This window comes from Piliocolobus tephrosceles, chromosome X, assembly GCF_002776525.5.
Source record: "Piliocolobus tephrosceles isolate RC106 chromosome X, ASM277652v3, whole genome shotgun sequence".
Lineage (NCBI taxonomy): Eukaryota > Metazoa > Chordata > Mammalia > Primates > Cercopithecidae > Piliocolobus > Piliocolobus tephrosceles.
The window spans coordinates 82,850,546-82,871,946 of NC_045455.1; the positions used below are offsets into that span (position 1 = coordinate 82,850,546).

The following is a 21,401-nucleotide window of genomic DNA, read 5'->3' on the forward strand; positions in this document are numbered from 1 at the left end:
CCTCTGCCTATCAGAATTCTCCCCATTTTCAAAAGCCTATCCAAATGTCTCTTTCTCCATCTGGCTTGCAGTCATCACCCCAGTCAAAAATAATATTGCTCACCTAGCATTGTGTTTGCGTCCTTTTTGAGACATATATATTGCCTCATGTTAGAAGCTTTTGTATAACTTCTCAATGGATCCTTAGCAGGTTGATGACAGTATCTTTGAAGTATCTTTGCAACTTCTGCAGTGATTCTTGTCTTAAATGATTCAGTGTCTTAAATGTGATAGGCACTTTACCTCTAGGTGATTAAAAATTGGGGAAGTAGAGAAATCAAAGAGGAACGGATGCTTAATACCTAACACTTGTGTACTTTGCCGCTCTGCGTCTTATCTGTAAGAGCCTCCAATTCCCATCACGTGAGGGTCAGGATCTGTGGTGTATTCGCTCCTGGTGTGAAAGCCCTTGAAGTTTATTTTTCACTGGAAAAGATTTTATTTGAGTTGTTTCTCGATAGTGAAGGGTGGTGGTTTACGCTCAGCTGTTGATCCTTGTTTGAAGTAGGGTTTTTTTTTTTTTTAATTTAAGAGATTTACCAGTTCCATCTTTCACCTGGCTGCAGCTGCCCTGTAGAAAGCGAAGGAGCTTTCTCTAATTTTTGACAGCCTGAAAAGTTTCCTGAGCCCTGAACTTGTTTGTCTTCTACTGATTTTGCACTTCCCTCTCTTTTTCTTTTAACTTTTTTAGTGAGGGCTGCTTTTGGGTGCTTCGTCAGCTCTGAGGCACGTCAAATACGTGTAGCTCGCTTTCAGCATTGTGTGAGGGACCCTGGCGGCTGGAGCTGCCTCTGCTCGGGGCTTAGGGCTGACTGCGAACGTTCCTATTTTCCTCTCTTCCTCTCATTGGTTCCCGAGGTCACGTGAGGGCCCCGGGGGTTGGAATTCTGAGTTGTGGCTTTGGCACTCCTTTTCCTTTTTAAAAATCGCTGGGTCTGTTGAGCTGTCCTGGGCTGGGTGCCTTGCTCTTTGACTGAGACTGGAGACAGACGGGAACAGCCACAGGCAGGCTGAGGTGACAATAGGAAATCTGCCGAGATGTTCAGTCAGGTGCCCAGGACCCCAGCCTCAGGCTGCTACTACCTAAATTCCATGACACCTGAGGGCCAGGAGATGTACTTGCGATTTGATCAGACTACAAGACGCTCTCCTTACAGGATGAGCCGGATTCTAGCACGCCATCAGCTAGTGACTAAAATTCAACAAGGTGAGTGGCCGGCAGTGGAAGGCTGTTGCTCATTCTGATTTCTGTTGGCTCTATTTCATGCTAACCCAGTTTTTTGGTTTTGTTTTCATTTTATAACGTGGATTTCTATGCCACACTACCCGTAACTTTGAAAAATCACTTCAGGCTGCAGTTTTCAGCAAACAGGACAGTCCTTAGCTGCCACATAGCTCAACATAAAGTGCCCAAAAGACTTCACGGTGGGACAGTGAATCATAAATTCCAAAACTTACGTGTGTCTACAGATGAGAACTGTTACTCAGTGTGTATCTTAGGAGTTTTTCTGCAGTTTCCTCACACTCTGTCACATTTAGAATGTGGACACTTGTTTAGTTAATGTCTACCCTGCCCGGAGTGTTTCGAACATCCTTAGTGAAGAGGCGGAAAGCAAGAATTCTCTTCTAAAGGCCATCAGGCTAAGCACTAGAATCGCATTCTCTTCCTGTTTGTATGTTTATGTCAGCAGTTGCCACTGACGTGTTAACATTGTTTTTCTGGTAAAGAATTACGGTGTTGATCTCAAAACAAATCCCGTAACCTGCACACAAAACTCCAGCTTCCTATTGCAAAGAGAAGAGAATATTGAGTATAGGCTGCTTGATATTCTTTTTATTCTCAGCCCCCCAAAATACCAGTCTGGAAGTCTGGACATTACTAAAATTTACCAGTCTCAAAAAAAAATTTTTTTTTTAAAACATGCTCCTTATAGGGTGTATCAGTAGAAAGCAGAAAGATGAACATTTCTAAGAAGCCCCCAAGACACATGTTTACAGTCAGTTGTCACCCTCCTTCTAGACTACAAAAAGAAATTATTATATTGGTGCTAAATAAGTTAACCAGGAATTTTTAGAGCCATTATAAAAATACAGTTTCCACTTAAATAAATGAGTTTAAGATTATATTGAATATTAGAGAGGAAGTTGGGGTTTGTAATCATGAAAATCTTATTGTAATGTTTCCAAAAAGAACAATATGTATTCTAGTGGGCAGCATTTGATGAGATTGTTTCCTTGGAAATTAGGATTTGTTTGTAAAGGTTCAGGAACTAGTTATGTGTGAAGGATGCTGGTCCTTCCTACATGTTGGTCTGATTTCAGGAAGGATATTATGTCATTCCATAAACTCTGTGTGCAGGTCTTGATTGAATAGAAACAAAAGTAATTATTTCCCTAGGGCTTGATTTAAAAAATACTTTGAGCTTAGAATACAAACCAGCTCCACTTTGGCTTTAGAAATTTCTGATCATGGTGCTTTTCCAAATGCCATCATCTTTATGTACACCGAGGCTTAATGATGCTCTATCATCTACAAGATATAAATGTTCCGCAGCATGCGTATCATATTAGAAATATTGCATACAACTAGCTGAAATTGCTTTGTAAACCTCCTTAGATGTATTTACAATAATTGATTTTATTTAAATATTATTTATGTTCTTTTTGGAATGAGGGTTATTTTTCCATTCAAGATTTGAAGTTGTGAACACATGCACTGTCAATGAACGTGCCCGGTCACACAGACATACGGGCACCCTCAGTTTATGTTTCGTTTTTGTCTAATAAGATAATTTGAGGATTCCGTCTTTTCTATACTGGGCAATGGAGTGTTTGAAGTCAATGAATGCCTAACACTTAAAACTGACAGTAAAGATCACAGGGAAGCAACAAAGATTTCCAACAGTCTAGTGATTCAGAAATCATTATGTGTTAACATCATACAGCTCTTTAGTAAGACAATGAGAAAGCAATGCAAAACAATTTTATTGAGTTTACTGTATTAGAAGATTGGTTTACTGTAATAGCAGAGAATGTGGATTAAACAGTTACAGCGTACCAAAATCATTATAGTTAATTTTTTTTTATTATGCCCATTTTACAGATGAGAAAACAGAGGCACACAGAGTTCAAGTATCTTATCCAAGGTCACCCAGTAAGAACTGGTACTTGAATAGGGCTTGACAGTCCATGCTCTGCAATACACTAGACTGTTTTTTAGTTTCTATCATGAGTGCTAAAGTACTGAACCTATGATTGAGTTTTGGATTATATAGTATACTAGAGACTTTTTACACTTTTCTACTCAGGATACAGCAATACACTGTATTATTGGATCAGAATTGGTCACTCATTATGAAATTTCGTGTCAGGTTATATTTCTCTAGTAGAAGCAAAGTGCTAAATGTTTTATTCTCTTTAAACAGTTACTATCCAATAACACAGGATGTCAAGTTATTTTACTAACAGCTTTGTATTCTTTGTGTTTTTGAGACAGAGTCTTACTCTGTCACCCAGGCTGGAGTGCAGTGGTGCGATCATAGGTCACTGCAGCCTTGACCTCCTGGGCTCAAGCGATCCTTCTATCTCACCCTCTTCAGTAGCTGAGACTTACAGGTGTGTGACACCATGCCTGGCTAATTTTTTAATTTTTTTTTGTAGAGACAGGGTCTCACTGTATTGCACAGGCTGGTCTCGAACTCCTGGGCTCAAGTGATCCTCCCACCTCAGCCTTGCAAAGTGCAGGGATTACAGATGTGAGCTATTGTGCCCTGCCACTAACAGCTTTTAATCATTCCATTAATCACATGCAAGTAAATTAATGACAGCATTATTTTCCGTAGTTTACAGGTTAGTATCTTAAAGTGACAGCCACATCACTAAAATTGTTTGCGTTATTCTGCTTTAGCTCTTTAAGATTTAGCATTGTGTTAATTTTATTTAAGACGTCATTACTTATAATTTCTCATGGTTGTTGGGAACAGTGGAAACGAGTAAGTTGCTCCCCACTGACCTCATTATAGTGAGATAATCATTGAATGGCGTGCACATGATTCAACAGCAGATACACTCATGGGGAGGAGAAACAAGGAAGAGAAATAAAGGAATCTTTGATGATACATAGAATCAGAATTCATTACCCAAACCCAGGATGAATCTCAACTTGCTCATCTTCGGCTACACATCAAAACATACATGCGTCATTTCTCTAGCCTGTTTTTTAGTTCTGGGGTTGCAAATCCATTTCAAAAGAGAGGAGATGTTTAAAAGAGAGTGTTGTTTTGAAGAGTGAAAGTTTATCGTAAGTCATACTGCCCATAATCCATACCCCACATTCTTGCTTGAATCAATAGGGAAATTGTTGTAGAGAGAGAGAATGGAAATAATAATGGTCCTTATTTGCCTCACTAACTGGTGCTTGAGAGTGGACAGGAGAGAGGATGCTGGGGGTGGTGAAAGACCGTGTTAGGCCAAGGAAAGGGAGGACTGGATTTTTTTGTAATTTTTTTATTTTGGTAAAATACACAATACATTAATTTTGCCATCTTAACCATTTTTAAATGCATGGTTCAGTGGTATTAAATATGTTCATAATTCATAATGTCCAACCATCACCACCATCCATCTCCAGAATTCTTTTCGTCTTGCAAAACTGAAACTGCATACCCATTAAACAAGAATTCCTCATTCCTCCCTCCTCTCAGCCTTTGGCAACCACCATTCAACTTTCTGTCTCTATGAATTTGACTACTTTAAGTACCTCGTATAAGTGAAATCATACAATGATTCACTTTGTGTGACTGGCTTATTTCACTTTGTACAATGTCTTTGAGGTTCATCCATGTTATAGCACATGGCAGGATTGCCTTCCTTTTTAAGGCTGGATAATATTCCATTGTATATATATACTACATTTCACTTTCTGTTTTTTTGTTAGTAGACCTCTTAATGGGTGTGAGGTGGGAGAATTGGATTTCTTTGTCATTATTTGATCGTTTTGATTTATTGGTTCTATGTCATTATTTGGTGGTTTTGATTTAGTGCAACATGACGGATGCACCATGTTTAAAGTCTACACACACACACACACAAACACACACATATTTGGAAAACCCAAATGTAAGCAGAAACATAAATGTGATTACTTGCTTTGTGAAAGAACTTATCACACTATTACACTTTTTATTTTATTTTAAATGCTTAGGAAACAGCATAATCCAGATTGCAGTCAAGTCCGCTGAAGTAGGATAAGGAGACAGGGACCCAGGCTCTGTACAGATTCTCCTTTGCTCCTTTACAGTGTTGAGTTCCAGAGCTTTACTGGACCTTTGGTTTTCGATGAGAAAGTGAAGTGGATGGACTATGATTGCTCAAGTTTATTCTGTGTCTCATGTTCTGGAATTCTCTCTGTGGTTAAGTCAGCAACTCTTTGAACAGGATTGTAGAAAGCAGGGGAACATAAACCTAACATACTAGAACCTGAAAAGGCAACAGAGCGGCTTTATTATGTGGAATATATCAGTGGCTTACAGTTGTTCTACAGTTTCTTAAGAAAATGGTAAAGCAGAAATTAGGTTTTTGTTCTACTTTCGCCACTAATTTATTGTGTGATCTGAGAGAAGTCACAGCTTCTCTAGACCTCTTTCCCTTCTTCCATTAAATAAAGGGTTTGGATTAAAGAGTCTCTGAAGTCCCCATCATCTTGCAATTCTAGGATTCTGTAATCGCAGGAGTTACCTTAAAACTAAGGCAATGCTTATTTACATTTTCCTTATTACATCATTCAACATATAACTGGACATGCTTCCTTGAAACCTGTGTAATGCTTTCATTAATATCGATGTAATAGGAATGTTAGGAAGTTCAGTCTTGTGGACTATTTAAATGTCGGTATAACTATAATTATACAGAAACTTGTAAACACCCTTCTTTCTCCAAAATCCAGGCCTGGAAAGTGGAGTTATCTTGATGCCTGATCTATAGCAAGGATTGCAGGGACTGAAGAAAGTCCGTGTGTGTGCCTCTTACCTCACAATACAACCTCTTTCTTTTCTTGATAGAAAATGTGGAATGCAGAAAGTTTCACTACCGGGAAAGTAGTGAAAGTTAGACTCTCATTTGAGTTGCCATTCTATCTGAGGCTATTTTTAAGTATATATAGCACCTGATTTGAACTCAACTAGAATGGGATATACTGCCTTTTAAAAATTTCCCCAGGGAATGCCAGTGGGCATGAGTGATGTATTCCCCCTCATTACTATGTCAGAAGGCATCTTGGGAATTTGCCCAACCTAAGTGGTGAACATGGCCCATCCCCATGGCCCATACCCCCAGCAACTGGGTAATGTCAGCCTAAATTAAACAATCATTTGTTCTTTTGGAATTGCCCTTTCTCTATGTTTAGTACTTTCTTACCCAACTACTTTCAAACCTGGAGGATGAATGCACTGGCAGAAAGACAGATGGAACACAGGAAGCAGACTGAGAATGCATCAGTCATGTATTGCTCAAGTTCTGTCTGTTTTTTTTAAGAGTGTCAACTGTCATAAATTCACATTTCATGAATCAGAGCCTCCTTCTACTCAGTGCTGGTGTTTGGAGGGCCTATACAGAAAGGATACTGTTTAACCACAATTACAGGAAAATCTGCTAAGTGAATTAAATTAACTAACTTTGAATAACATTTTAAAGATTACTACATAGTAGAACTGTAAGAAGTCAAGAAATGAGTACTAGGAGAAAATTAACAAAAGGACAATATGCTTGTAAACATACAAAACTTGAGAGTTTAACCAAGTTGTAGGTACAATAGCTACACATCATTGCTTTATAACTCACACATTGGCCAGGGTGGCCAATCCATTGGAGTTGCCTGGAGCAGCATATGACACAGTAGCATGGGGTGTACAGAGATGGGTATTTGCCTTGTGCCTTCTTCTGTGCCAGTCTTCCAGGGGTTACTCTGTTGGCAGAATGTAGAAACTTCTGTTGGTCAGATGCAGGCAGTTGCCAAATTTGGATTCTGTAACTTTAGCTTAAGTGAATAAAAATTCATTTTTTTTAATGTCTTTCCATCTCCCACCTTCCCCAATCATCAGTACATTAGTTCTTAGGAAATTTTGGATAATGGTCAACTCTTATAATGCAGAGTTCCTCATTTCATTAGCAAGTTAATCAAGGACACAGATAGAAACACAAGTTAGAAGAAACAGTCACTACTAGTGGTCTTAGCAGTATCAATTGATGACCCAAAACAAATTTAAAAAGAGAACAAATGATAAGTGAGTTTTGGCAAAACTCTTATATAAAGGGACATAAATAGATGGAGATTTAGTGGAGACATGTCATTAACAAGAATATACACTTTCTCTGTGTTTCATTAGCTATGACAACAGGGTAGTTAGGCAATCAAGAAGATTCAAGAAGATAAGAGAACCTGACCATGAATTGCACGCCAGATATTTGAATGAACTAAAGATCATATAAAAAATATTTGCTGTCTCCCTAGGAGCAATTGAAATATGATTTTGTTATGGGAAAAGATACTACATATTAATTTACATTCCACCTCGTAACCTAGAGGATTTGACGTCATTTATAGAAGAATATATAACTAAAGATGAATCTGATGAAAAGAGAAATGTTGGCCAATTAATGAGGTAAAACTAGGAAGATATATTATGTGGAAATATAAAATGTAAGGCTTTGAATAATTATCAAAAATGGACTGCAAATTTGGCTTGAGCTTCCCTGATCTAAGCAAAGAGGAAAACACAACCAAGGGAAGTTTTTCCCTGTTCATAAGGTAAGAACCTACCAGCCAAGCTTTTCCTGGAACTTGCTCTTTGGGAGAATTTTCTCCCAAGAACTTGACCTATGAGAGGAATTTCTTATACAAATCTCATAAAGGTAACACTGCAAGCTATAGTGAATGGTGCCTTCAACCACTCCTACTGTGAATTCAGCAGTGAGTCTCGTTTCTTATAACATCCTGCAGTGAAAGTGGGGGCATCACAATAAATTGTAGTCCAATAGAAATATTTGGGTGTGGGTGGGTGGGTAAAAACAAGAGGTCAGGTATGCAGTCTTCGGATTCTCCGTCTTAACCTAGAAATAGCATGGAGATTATCCACAGGCAATTTCTATTAGTGCGCTTCGCAGAACACTAGGCCCATTAGACAGATATTCAAGGGAGAAAACATTTCTGTGGTTAAGTCATTTTGGGAAATGCTACTTTCCCTTTCCCCTGGAAATTCAGACTTATGAAAGGCTCAGGAAAATCTTGCACAAAGTAGTTTAACTGTGTTTACACTGGTATGTTTCATCTTGAAACCACTTTTCACAGGATACTGGGAAGTCACATATTGCAAAACCAGCTTTCCCTGGGGAACGCATTTTGGAAATGCTGATCTAGGAGAGTACGTGGCCTATGCTTCCTTCAGATAATTTTCTCTGAATATACTTCTTGGATGATTTGGGAGTAGATACTTTGAAGTTGTGTTTTAGAGAGTAACATTGCAAGTATTCTATGTTTTCCAAAAAGGCCAGCCACAAATACTTTAAAAGTCAACTGAGTAAAGGCAAGATGACCATCTTTTTATGAAAATGAACAACCACATAAAGATTCTGTTTTGGGTAGGCAGAACAGAAAGCTGAGTCGGTATACGGGCAGAGTTAATAATTATAACATCAAGAATACAACCATTCCTCAAATAACTCTACAAGATAGGTACTGTTGAGCCAAAAGGAAGAAATTACTGCCTTCTAGCTCTGGCTTTGTCTTACCATGATATAGTTGAAGTCCTTGGTGAGGTCCAAATGGTTCTAACATTACTGTAGCTAATTCAGGATTTTCCATTACTGCTAGGAAGTGGAATCGTGCCCCACAGGAAAGAAGCAAAAAACTCTTCAGAAGTCTCACATTCTCCTTTGCCATAGGTGACATGGGATATGGACTCACTGAAGCTCAGGCACTGATGAGTGGCTCCGAGAATTGCTGAATTCATGGTCCAAAAAATATCTTCGGTTGTATAAAAGCTCTCCTAGTATGACAGAAAGAAGTGAATGAAGTAAAATTATGTAGATAATTCTAATTAGTAAAATCTGCTTGCTTTAGTTATAGCGGCAACTTATCAATTTCCAGGAAGTCTACAAATATATTCTTAAGATGTTTTTCCTCCTGCTGGCAAAGAGATACACATTAGCATTCACATTATGAATGATGCTTCTGGAGAGAAATTCACACAATATCCAAAAGCTCCAAGAGAATGCATAGGAAATTACTATACTGCCTAGCCCAAACCACCACACTGTGGATTCACACAAGACCATGGTGGTCATTCTGGCCTGTACAGTCTAGGGCAGGACCGAGTGCCCTGGAAATTTATATACTACTGTTTGAAAAGACATGAATTCTCTCTCTCTCTCTTGTTTTTTTTCAGAAGGTTAAGTTCTATAATAATCTAAATGGAGAACTTGGAAAATAACTTCAAACTTACAGAAAATGCTAATGCTGTTAGCAAAAGAAAATCAATAGAAATTGATCTAGTGTCTGGCTAGACTGTCAAATGATTTTCCTCACACAGCATAGGAATCCTGAGAATTTTAAAGATCTGACAGAGGCAGAGCTGACTCAAATACAAATGATTTGTGTTGCTTTGCCTCCTAACAGTTGGATAAAACACAAGGGCGAAACAATGCAGAGAGATTGGAAAGGAACTTGGCACTCACCAAGTACCTAATTTACATGTCAGGATTTCGAGCTGAAGTAGGCATTCTCTTCCTGCATTCCAACTCTCCCCTTCCTGCTTAATTCTGAAAATCATACATATGGATGGCAGGAACCTTTGATTAGTATTCAATCTCTATGAGCGAACAGTAGCATTTCATGTACATTTATATTCACCAAATGACACACTGGATTCAAAAAGTATGTATAGTCATAAAATCACATTTTCCTCTGAGAGTTATACTACCCTGAAATTATGTATAATATTTAAAATTACTATAAGAAATAAGAATGATTGACAAGTCCTGCAGTAATGATATTCCAACCATTCTCACTCAAATAGACTGGAGTTCTTATTTGAGAAAATTAAAGAATCTTCTCCAGATGCTTTGAGGGACACAACACGTTTCCCACTACATGCATTTTTCAAAATAGAGCATGAAATCCATCGCAAGGCCCTTAGTGTCCGGACTGCTGTAAACCCATGCATTATGTTTAACAGGTTCTTAATCATCAAACTACCTTCATTTTTACCACTGGTCTCTTTCAGATAGGAAAGTCTACTGACCTCCTTCCCTGAAAATTTGGATCCTCATATTAGCATTTCATTGCACCTGCTGTACTTTTAGGTGGAAGGTCTAATGCAGACAAAGCTGCTTAAATATTTTTATCACTGACTTCCTAGAAGAAGGAGGAAAAAATCTTGGCAAGAAGAGGGGAAATCAGTCTTGCAGAATATCTTGAAGAGACCTGCAAGGGAATTCCACTGACTGTGTTCATTATCTATTGGTCCCCATACTGAGTGGAATTTTTATGTGTTATCACTGGCCAGGGTGGCCAATCCATTGGAGTTGCCTGGAGCAGTACATGACACAGTAGCGGGGGGTGTACAGAGATGGGTATTTGCCTTGTGCCTTCTTCTGTGCCAGTCTTCCAGGAGTTACTCTGTTGGCAGAATGTAGAAACTTCTATTGTTCTTAGAAGCAAATAATTGAAACATGTTGGTTGAATTTCAAGACACCTTTTCTTCTCTTTTACAAATAGCCCTGTGATTACAAATAGCTTTGATTCCTGTGAAATCAAGAATGTCTCAGGGATGTTATCCATCAATCCAAACTCCAAACTTTCTATAACTCTAATTTAGAGGGCTTTGGAGTCGTGTACACTTGAATTTGAACTCTAGCTCTACATCATCCCCATAGAGTGACCTTGGACGAGTCACTTAATGCTTCTTAGCTTTTGTTCCCCTGTGGGTAAAATGGCATTAATAAGAGCAACTATCTCAGTTATTGCAAGGATTAAATGAGAGACTATAATCAAACACAGATCACCGTGTCTGGCACATACTAAGTGCTCAATTTAAGACAAAATGATTATTAAACATCCATGTACATATGACCCTTCAAACTGCTGAATCATCAACTGAAGAGTAAATTATGTTTGAGTAAATTACACACTCTGTATCATGTTTAATATGGCAGACATACATAATGCCACATTTTTTGTGTGTGTCCTGAAAAAGGTCTTCCAAAAAATTTGAAACAAAAGAGGTTTTTTTTTTCTTAAACCGTAAAGAAAACCATTGCCTTTTCCAATTGTGGTTTCCTATGGATAGCAATCACTTTCTCTCAAGTTGCCCTGAACTGGCCTGAAATGGTGGATTTAGGCCAGTCTTCAGGTCCTACAGATAAATGGTAAAGCCCGTCGAACTTTACCTTGTAGCAGTGAAAGACAGTTTTTGGCAGAAAGTGTTCCTAGCTCTCGGAATCACTTGGTGGTAAATGCTAAGCTGAGAGGGCAGGAGTGCTGGAGGAAAGGGGCTGTGCCTCACATTAAACTGAAGGGCTGGGAGGTTCTTGGTGGGGGTAAGGGAGTGGGAATGAAGTCTGAGGCAAGCATCATTAATTGCTAATAGATGGGACATTTGGGCTTAAAACTGTATTCCTTAGAACTGAAATATCTGTTTAACAGCCATCTTTTCAAAGCAATCCAGTATCTATTTTTGTTCCTCCAGTGATGGCAGCAGGAGGCCACCAAACCCAGATTGGGGTGATCTTGGGTAAGTCACCTAAGTCTTCCAGATCTACATTTTCTCTTCCATGTGAGGGGTGAACGGATCAATCTGTAACTGAGGTTCTGGAAAGCCAATTTGCACAAAGGCTAGCGCTACATTCGTCGTGGAAAACAACTTAAAAATTATAAAACATGCTAATGCTTTGAATGACTGTCTTAGTTTGCTGGGGCTGCAGTAATAAAGTACCAGAGACTGGGTGACTTACTCCCAAAAATATGCTTCACAATTCTGGAGGTTGGAAGTTGAGAACAAGGTGCCGGCAGGGTTGGTTCCTTTGGAGGCCTCTTTCCTGGCCTTGCTGACAGCTGCCTTCTTGCAATATTCGCCTGGTCTTCCTTCCGTGTGTGTCTGTGTCTTCATCTCCTCTTGTAAAGACACCAGTCATACTGGATTGGGACCCACCCATATGATCTAATTTTATCTTAATGACCTCTGTAAGGGCCCTATCTTCAAATATACTCACACTCTAAGGTATTGCAAGCAAGGACTTCAACACACGAATTATAGGGAGATGCATTTCATCCATTACATGAATCAAATATTTATTTCCCAATTTTATTTGTTACATAAAAAAAAAAAAAAAGGGAGACTGATGTTTATGATATGCCTCTGCTTACCAGCATTGTGCTGGTTGCTTCCTTGTTTTTGTCTTATTCAACACTCATAACAGCCTTCCCTTGAAGATCGATATTAGTATCTACCTGTTTTCAGCATAGGATACTGAGAAAACCTTCATCAAAAGCTGGAAAGAAAATGAATGAAAGAATAAGAATATATCTTTAACAAAATCTGAACTCCTCTCTCAAATTCTTGTGATTTTTCTAAACTGAGGTTAACTTTGAGATCTTTGTTAATTTTGTAAACCTTTCCAGCTTTACATCTCTTTGTGGAGAGAAATAGAAAGTGCTGTACAATGCATGTAAATTTTCTAATGCCCACTTGACAACTTCAAAACTAAGCTCTCGTACTAATTTAAACAAATTATTCAAGAAACTTTAATTGCCCATTTCCTCTAAGGATTTAATTCCTTTTGATTGAGGAATATGCTTCATATCTGTTGAATTCTTCAACTATGAAAGACTGCCTACAAATCTGATCACTATCAATTTGTTTAAATTTATTCTTAGAGTTTAATGGACTAAAAACAGTTAAACATTGTGGATTCTTTTGCTTTATTTATTTTATGGAATATGTATACTCTTAAGTCCTCCTCTATTTAGAAATTCTTCCAGAAAGAATAGAAACATCCTTTAGTACACTTTTATACATCATGTTATAAATGTTAATCTTGAGCCTTGCAAAAGGCTTGTTTTGTAGGATGAAATATTGGTTGTCTGCATATGGTATCTTGGAAACCCTGAAAAGCGATTTGTCGTATTAATTCCTTCACCAGTGTATTGCATAACACTTTGTGGAGCAATTCCACATGCATTGTCATTTTGAAGATGTGTCCAATGAAATTATAGTCTTGTATTAGGAATCTCTGTCCTCTGAAATCTCTCAGAGAACTGAAAAATGCATAGGCAAATTTTCCTACTTTGACATGTTTCTGATTTCATTTTCCTGAATCATTCCTTTGGAACCGAGTTTTGTTGTATGGAAAAGCACATTTATCCAAGAGGGTGCTATCAATAGTGGAGACTGACTTGATACAATAAGGAAACTTGGCTGCATGCAGCTGCAATTGTAAAACATTAACTGGTAAAAGAGCAATTGTTTCAGAGTCCAGTTTTTCCTCCTCCCCAACCCCCATTTAGAGTAAAATTACTTCCTCACCTCCCAATTGATAATTGCATTTCTGCCAAAGCCATTAGATTTCTCTTGGTTTCCCATGGTTTTCTTCTGTCACTTTTGCCTCCTTCTCTATCTTTGGTTACCTTAGCAGAGCTGGCCCTGGACACTGTAGCTTCCATTCTGTGAGGTTTATTGCTTTGTTCGATAATGCCAGGAATGACGTTGAGTTGAGACAAGTTCTTTTCAGATCATTAACTGTCAGTCACCTTTCCTTCAGGCTGCTTGAGTCTGTGCAGCTGTACCCAGAGGCCCAGGCAAGCCATGCCTCTGGCTATGGGAGAATATTTCCACTGAATTACCCGTGAAAAGACTCAGGGTTTGTCATGGACAGGCAGGTTGTCAGCAGAGTTTATTAACCTTTAAGATGTACTTAGATGAAATATTTGGGTCTGGGTTGGTCATTTGACTTTTATATTTCTCACCACAATATTGGGCCCTTGAAATATTTACATTTTAAAAAGTAGTAACAATATACTTATGCAGGTTGAGTATCCCTAATCAGAAAATTCAAAGTCTGAAACACTTCAGAATCTGAAACTTCTTGAACACTGACATGACACTCAAAGGAAATGCCCATTGGATTATTTTGGATTTCGGATTTGGTGATTAAGGATGCTTAACCAGTATAATGCAAATATTCCAAAATTTTTAGAAATCTCAAATCTGAAACACTTCTGGTGCCAAGCGTGTCAGATAAGGTCTACTAAACCTGTAGCTACTTTTGTTGAGGACCTACTATGATGTACCAAGAACTGTTTTCAGCACTACCTATATTAATATTTTATTTAATTTTCATAAAGACCTGAGAGTTAAGTTTACTCATCTGGAAAATAAACATAGTAAGAACTAAGAGGTGAGTAAACAAATTCTCCAGGAGTTCAATAAACTTTCCCAAAGTCACACAGTGAGTGGGAGGTGGAGCAGGGCTTTGTACTCAAGTCTGGACGATCTGGGAGCCCACGTTATTCTTAACTATGCAACCCTGTCTTCTTCATAATTATAGGTAGCAGTGTTTACTGGGAACCAAGAAGTGTTTTTTTTTTTTTTTTTCCATCACTATAGACATAGTTGGTTCTCCCTTCCTCACCAACCCCTCATGTTGTTGGAGGACCTCAGTGTGCTACCAGCAGCAAAGCCGCGTGCTCATCCTATACCAACTACCCTCCCACTCCGCTCTTGAGGGCTGGCTGCTCTTTATCAAGAAATCTGCTTCCGAAGTAAATGTCCAAGGCATCAGGATTCCCAAGGGCAGGATCCAGCATGGTGCCTAACTTACCTGAGGTTCTAAGTTCCTACCTAAGGAATAGGCATCACAGAAAGTATGGAGTCTTCTTCCCACAACCTCCTCTCTCTACTTCCAACCCTTCAAACTGCTGCCCTTCTTCCTAGAAAGTGCTGGGGTGGGGTGCCCATTCTCCCCCAAGTTTTCTCAGGGCTCCCGGGGCCCACAGAGCTCCGAGGCTCCTGTGACTTCACAGTGGACTTTTCTGATACTAGGGAGTACAAGGAGTGAGGTGGGAATTGGGTGAGACCTGTGTTGTTCTCTAGACAGCGGATCTGGAACTCAGCCATCCTCTAGTGCAAGAAAAGTGTGTATTAAAGGAGGGTCCACATTTTCAGAGAGAAGTCTTGGGTGGAGATTTTTTTCTTCCGGATTTTACAATTCTGTCCTCAGTCACAGCTGAGGCCTGTAGACCAGAATAGTTGCAGTTGTACTCTGCACTTGTTGCTAGCTAACAGTAGCCAGTCAGAAAAAAGTATCAGTGCTCTGCCAACTTCTGGTGTTTGTGAAATTTTGCCAGAAGCAAAACAGGATCAAAAATAATAAACAGACCTCCTCCCTGGCTTCTTGACTGCTATTTATATAAAGAGATTGATGAACTGACTGTGCTTGTGGGAGTGTGCAGGGAAGGGAATTTTTAAGGAGAAAAGGTTAATGTTGGGGTCCTTGGTTGCGTGTGATTTGAGGTTTTCTTCACTAATTGGGTTTCCAGAGACAACCTTTACTATAGATAGTGTTGCTCCTCCATTGTAAGCAGCCTAAACTACGGATAAGACCACCTGACATATGAATTACATGCAGCTGTGAAACTTCCACAGGGAAAGAAAATGAACCTTGAAAACAAAGGAATAATACGAGCCTTAAGTGGAACACTTACGTTCCCAGTAGAGGGAGAGACCCAATTTGTATGGCAAGCTCGGGAAATCTGGGTACAGGAGGCCTGGGTGCTCGAGCACGATTGTCCTAACGTAATCATCGATATTTTTATTAACCTCTCATGTCTCAGTTTTTGAATCTGTGAAATGGGAATAATATTAGCTCCTGCTATTCTGTAAGATAATTGAGGAAAAAGTAATCCATGTGAAATCGATTCAAATGGAAAGCATGGTGCTCAGTTCTGGAGGGCCTGAGGGATACTGGCATCTGTTAGGGGTCACTAAGCTTGCCTGCATACACGTGCCATATAAAGCCAGACCCAGCTCTTTGCTGTCCTCAGTTGCATCAAAATATAACCATATTTGCTTCTCTTCCTTGAATAATAATTCATATCACTCCTCAAGGATATGGGAATAATGGGCCACTCTGTGTTTTTTGTTTTGTTTTGTTTGAGACTTGAGTCTCGCTCTTTTGCCCAGGCTAGAGTGCAATGGCCTGATCTCAGGTCACCACAACCTCTGCCTCCCAGGTTCAAGCAATTCTCCTGCCTCAGCCTCCCAAGTAGCTGGGATTACAGGCACCTGCCACCGTACCCAGCTAATTTTTGTATTTTTAGTAGAGACGGGTTTTCACCAGGTTGGGCAGGCTGGTCTCAAACTCCTGACCTCAGATGATCCACCCACCTCGGCCTCCCAAAGTGCTGGGATTACAGGCGTGAGCCACTGTATCCAGCCTTGTTTTGTTTTTATTAGGTTCACAAACAGGCAACATCTACTTGACTAATTCTCAGCTTCACTTTAAATCTTCTTTTTATATACTTGATGCACTGTGAGCGAATGTATATAATTAATTAGGGTCATTTCAAACTCTAGTTTTCCCTCTCATTTTTCTTTCTTCTCGTTTTTCACCTTCATTCTGAGGTGTCAATAATTATATTTTGTATTTTTACTCAGCTAATAAATTTTGTTTCACCTTTAATAATTTCCCATCAGCAGGAGGAGAATAAAACCTTTTAAAGTGAAAGATACTGTGTCATAGACTGAGGGACTCGGACAAGTCCAAGTGTCATAAGTCACAGCTTTCAAAGTTATGAATTTCCGAATGTCTGTTGGGCTTTCTGCCTAAGGCCATGATTTTGTGTGGCCGGCTATTCCTAGGCAGAAAAGCCTGGTGTGGGTGTCTAGCTGGAGGCTTCCAAGTACTTATTGTGGTCTCAGTGGGCTGTCTGACTCTGAAGAGACTTAAGGACCCTGATGTTACACAGCCCACATTGTCTAATGAGGGATGCCGGGTGCTCCTGTGCCATCCTACCTAGCACAGCATGAGCTGGAAAGTCTTAGAAAAGTAGGGTGAAAGTTGCCGGAAACATACACTTTATAAACATATTCCTTAATGTGTTTGAGTTTTGTTTGATAGTTTTGATATCAGCATTATTTTGTTTGCTTTACGTATTTGAGTACGCTGATTATAGTAGATTTTAGGGGAAAGGGTAGTTACTAAGCTGATACTTATGTGACAGTCTTCAAAAATTGGTTACACCCTACCCATTTGGTCATGATTTGGAAAGTCTGGGTATCCTGACTTTTTTTTATCTCCTGAGTTGAGCTTGAGGGGAATGTGAATGAGGAGAGAAGGCACTTATGTGGCAGAGGAGTACCCAGCTCATAGAATGGCTGTCAAAATTTTTGACTCCAACAAAAACTTAGACTCTCCATTGACTTCTTTCTTACGCAAGAGGGTGAGACTAACTTCTCATGCCTCCAAACTTCCCGGCAGCCTTTGGTTTAGCAGAACACATTTCTCGTTTATAGCTGGCTCTGCTCAGTGAACAACTACTTAAATAAATTACCATGTTTTGTGATCGATGCTAATAGTTTGAGGTGGAGTTATTAAGACTTCAGATCCTTGATTTATTAGAGAAAGAATCTTTCAGACATTTCTTTTGTTGGGCTCTGAGAAGCTGTACGTTTTCTGAAACTTGTAGTCGTAGAGGCCATGTTCATTGCTCTAAAGCATGGCTTTGGCGTTAGCTGGACCTAGGTTCAAATCCTAGTTCCACACTGATGTGCTGTGTGACCTTGAGTAAGTTCCATGAACTCTATAAGCCTATTTCCACATCTAACATGGGAATAATAATAATAATAACATCTTCTGCCTACGTTGATTTAAGAATAAGTGTTCTCACGCCTGCAAAGCGCTGATCACAGAGCCCGGCTCTTACTCAGGGCTCAATGTGTGTTACTCTAAAGGGAAAACAAAAAAAGGACATGAACATTCAGCCACACAGCCAGTTCTGCTACGGATGAACTACTTATGGGGAAGATGAAAATACCCAAGCTTAGATAAATACATAAAGTGGAAGCTAAAGAACAGCCACAATCTTACTGGATCTGAAATGAGTGTTTAAAGTATCCTCAGAGGAAGAAAAAGTATGACAAGGGTAGCTCAGAAACTGTGCGATTTTAGCAGGGAGTTTTCTGATCCAGGGTATTTACCTGTGAAAGCAGATACCTATCGAAGTCTTGGTAGGATAGATAATATGTTTTGTCTTTAAACAAATGAGACCAACCCCCAGAAGTCCAGTGTATGAACTTCGTCTCTAGCATGAAGTTGACAGAAGTTGTCTACTCTTAATATTTCAAGTCCGACTTCCCAAAACGAAGCATAGAATCTTTCAGACATTTGCCTTAGCAGTACAGCTAACAGGGAACTAATAATATGTGGTCCCAACTCCTCTCAGAAGATGTGGTAAGATAAGCCCAGGAGAAGCCTGGGACAGCACCCTGCACCCCACCCTCTAGTTTGCAGCCTGCTCCACAGCCGAGAAGGAAAGAGACGGCCCAGCAGCAGAGACAATATATCTTCCATGGCCAGAATCTCCTCGGCTTCTTGTCAAAGACAGCCTGTTAAGTCTTCTGATCTAACTACATTTTGCCAAACTCAAAACATTGGATCTTGAATTTGTTGTAACCCCACTGGCTTACAGAAATTGAAGTGCATTTATTGTGTTTCTATTTCTGTACAGGGGAACCTAGTCATTCATTCACTCAATCGCTCACTCACAGGATTGTTCGTAAAATAGCTATTCTGTGTCAGGTGCTCTCAGGTCCTTGGGATATAACAACGCATTCAAATACAATCACAGCAGAGTTTGATGGGGGAACCTTAAACAGGCTCCGAGGAGTGTCATGGGTGTGGGGATGGATGTCTGTAGGGAGAGTGGAGGCACAGTGGAAGGGTTTCAGTTCTCACGATAGCTGTTGGGTGGTTGTGGTTGTTGGTTTAGGGTTTATTGTTCCATCGCTTCAGCTTCTATCCCTTCGTCAGAGAGTGTCCATGCCTGTCATTACTGGTGGGTTGAGCGAGGATTTCTTGTTAGCTGTCTGGGTAATCATGAGGTTATGACTTCATCAGTTTTTGCCCTTTTATGTGTCTTCCTTCGAATTTGAGTAGGTGGGTTCCAGTCTGGGAACATGGAAGCCTCTCCCTTCTATGAAAGTGTACTGTCCTTGAAAAACCAAGACCCACCCTCTACAGAGACTTTAGCTGTCTGCTGACACTGCTGCACTCGAGTTTGTGTTCCACCTGGAAGGATTACGATAAGATAGTGGTCAATTTCTCATGAATTCAACTTTAGTAACGTAGCAGTAACTTATCACAAGTATTTAAGAGAGACTACATTTCAGAAACAGGGACCGCTTTTTCTGCATCAGCTCTTCTACTGGAGAACCTAGCCTAGTCAATATCTCAACAAATATTTTTTCAAAGCCAATTGTGTGCAAGATCTTTTCTGGGATTGCGTGTGATGCAAAAATTATATAAAACATGATCACTGCCTTCAAGGAGATTATAAGTAAGTGTGATAAGACATATAAACTGTCATAAATGTTGACAAATCAAGGGAACATACGGCTTAGTGACTAACAGGCTATCAAAACAGGCACTCAGAAGTATGTGTAGGCAACAGAGTGGTAAAGTAAAGAGGGAAGACCACTGGGCCTAAGCCGTAGGAAGAAGCTGTGTTTCCACCGGGCAAATATCACATAGTTGTCCTAAGCAGGGCAACAGAATGAGTTGAAAAGTATGACTCGAGCAATTAAGAATGTAGTCCGAATTCAGTGACATGTGGCGGTTATAGGAAATAGATGATAAGGTTGGAAAAAAAGTTTGAGGCCAGACTGCAGTGAGTTTGAAATTTATTTGATAGGTAATAGGAAGCTCCTGAAGGCTTTTAAGTAGAACAGTAATAGGATACAAAGAGCAGCCTAGAAAGATGAATAGATAAACATGGGTTTGAAGTGGCCAGACTGAATGTAGAGAGGTAGTCATCGTGGTTGAGCATGTATTTTGTGCAGGCCCTGCCTAAACATGATCAGTAATTATATAATCCTCAGAAGAGGAAGTACCATTGATGTTGCCATTTTAAAGATTAAGAAATGGAAGCCCAGAGAGGTTAAAGTCACTTGTTCCAGTTAAACCCAAATAACTAGCAGAGCCAGGAAGTGAACCCAAGGCTGTCTGTCGCTGTCTGTGTTCTTTCACAGCTCCAGGCTTCTCCTTAGAGTGGTTGTTGCTTCTGCTGCTGCTGCAGTTGCAGTGACTACTCAGAAAATTACCATGAGGGATCAGGATCTTAACTATGGTGATAAAGAAATTATAAATACATGAGATAGCTCCATAACTTTTCAGGATGGAAAATGTTTATATGCCTTATAAAATTTTTATGTTTATAATTCCTAACATATCTCTTCATGTTCTCTCCCCACTCCCCATGATAAGAACCCATTAATTTGAATTTATTACTGTACCTTCTGCTTGAGATTTTTATTCTACTTCAAGACACCTCTTCAGTGATTTGTGTCATCAGTAACTCTTACTCAGTAAAGTCTGGGTCACCTTACAACAGAAATTTCACTGGAACTGCATACATTTTCTTCCTGCCTTTGGCACGACTAAAAATGTATTGAAAAGGAATAAATATAATCAACTACTAACATTGAATGAATTTAATATGATGGTAAGGGGATTTGAATTTTAAACTGCTAACATTATAGTTAGCTTGAACTATTTCGTATTTTATAATTCTTACAGTAAAATTTGCCCAAATACAACATAATTTAGTGCCTGATTTTAGAAATGTAAATAAACCAAAACACTAGTTAAATTGGTACATGTTGTCTGAAGTAGCTGTGAACCCCAAGATTAATTTGTAAAGAAACTCAATAAACAAATGTCCCTATAGGACACCTGTTCATATTGTTTATACCAAATTCCTACGTGGTCAGTCGGCATCTTATCAAGAAGGAGATTTTCAAATGTGAACTCTTCCAGAAGTAAAGATGTTTAAATATTTAACAAAGTAGGAAATTGCACATAATTGCCTCAGGCAGCTGCCCCACTGATACTGAATAAAAAATACTTATATATTAGAGTATTTATAAGAGCTGTTAATATAGAGGTTAACTTCTCTACCTGAATTGTAGTTCAGATTCTGAATCTAGCTGCAGGTTAAATCCAAATTAAATGAGATGAGTAAGGAAGCTTCAGGAAACAGTTTGTGTGCTTCAAGGAGGAAGAAGCCAGCTTGGAGAGCTGGCTCACTCTGAAAA

At 39.3% G+C, this 21,401-nt stretch overlaps 1 protein-coding gene and 1 long non-coding RNA gene across 3 annotated transcripts in view; one reads left to right on the forward strand and one right to left on the reverse strand.

Annotated features, from left to right (window-relative positions):
• Positions 1–21,401, forward strand: part of STARD13 (StAR related lipid transfer domain containing 13) — a 551,493-nt gene that overhangs the window by 356,682 nt on the left and 173,410 nt on the right. Inside the window, exon 1 of one of the 2 annotated variants that reach the window (XM_023208807.3) lies at positions 955–1,246. The exons of the other annotated variant lie outside the window; for it this stretch is intronic. Within the exon in view, the coding sequence (XP_023064575.1) occupies positions 1,078–1,246 (169 nt within the window). The 5' untranslated portion in view covers positions 955–1,077. Of the gene's footprint in view, positions 1–954; positions 1,247–21,401 lie in introns of those variants that run through there. 2 annotated transcript variants of the gene reach the window in all.
• On the reverse strand, positions 5,212–8,965 carry LOC111540485. The gene is made up of 3 exons (XR_002731001.1): positions 8,824–8,965; positions 6,877–7,072; positions 5,212–5,517 (listed from the first exon to the last, which is right to left on the reverse strand). It is a non-coding gene; the product is annotated as an uncharacterized LOC111540485 (long non-coding RNA).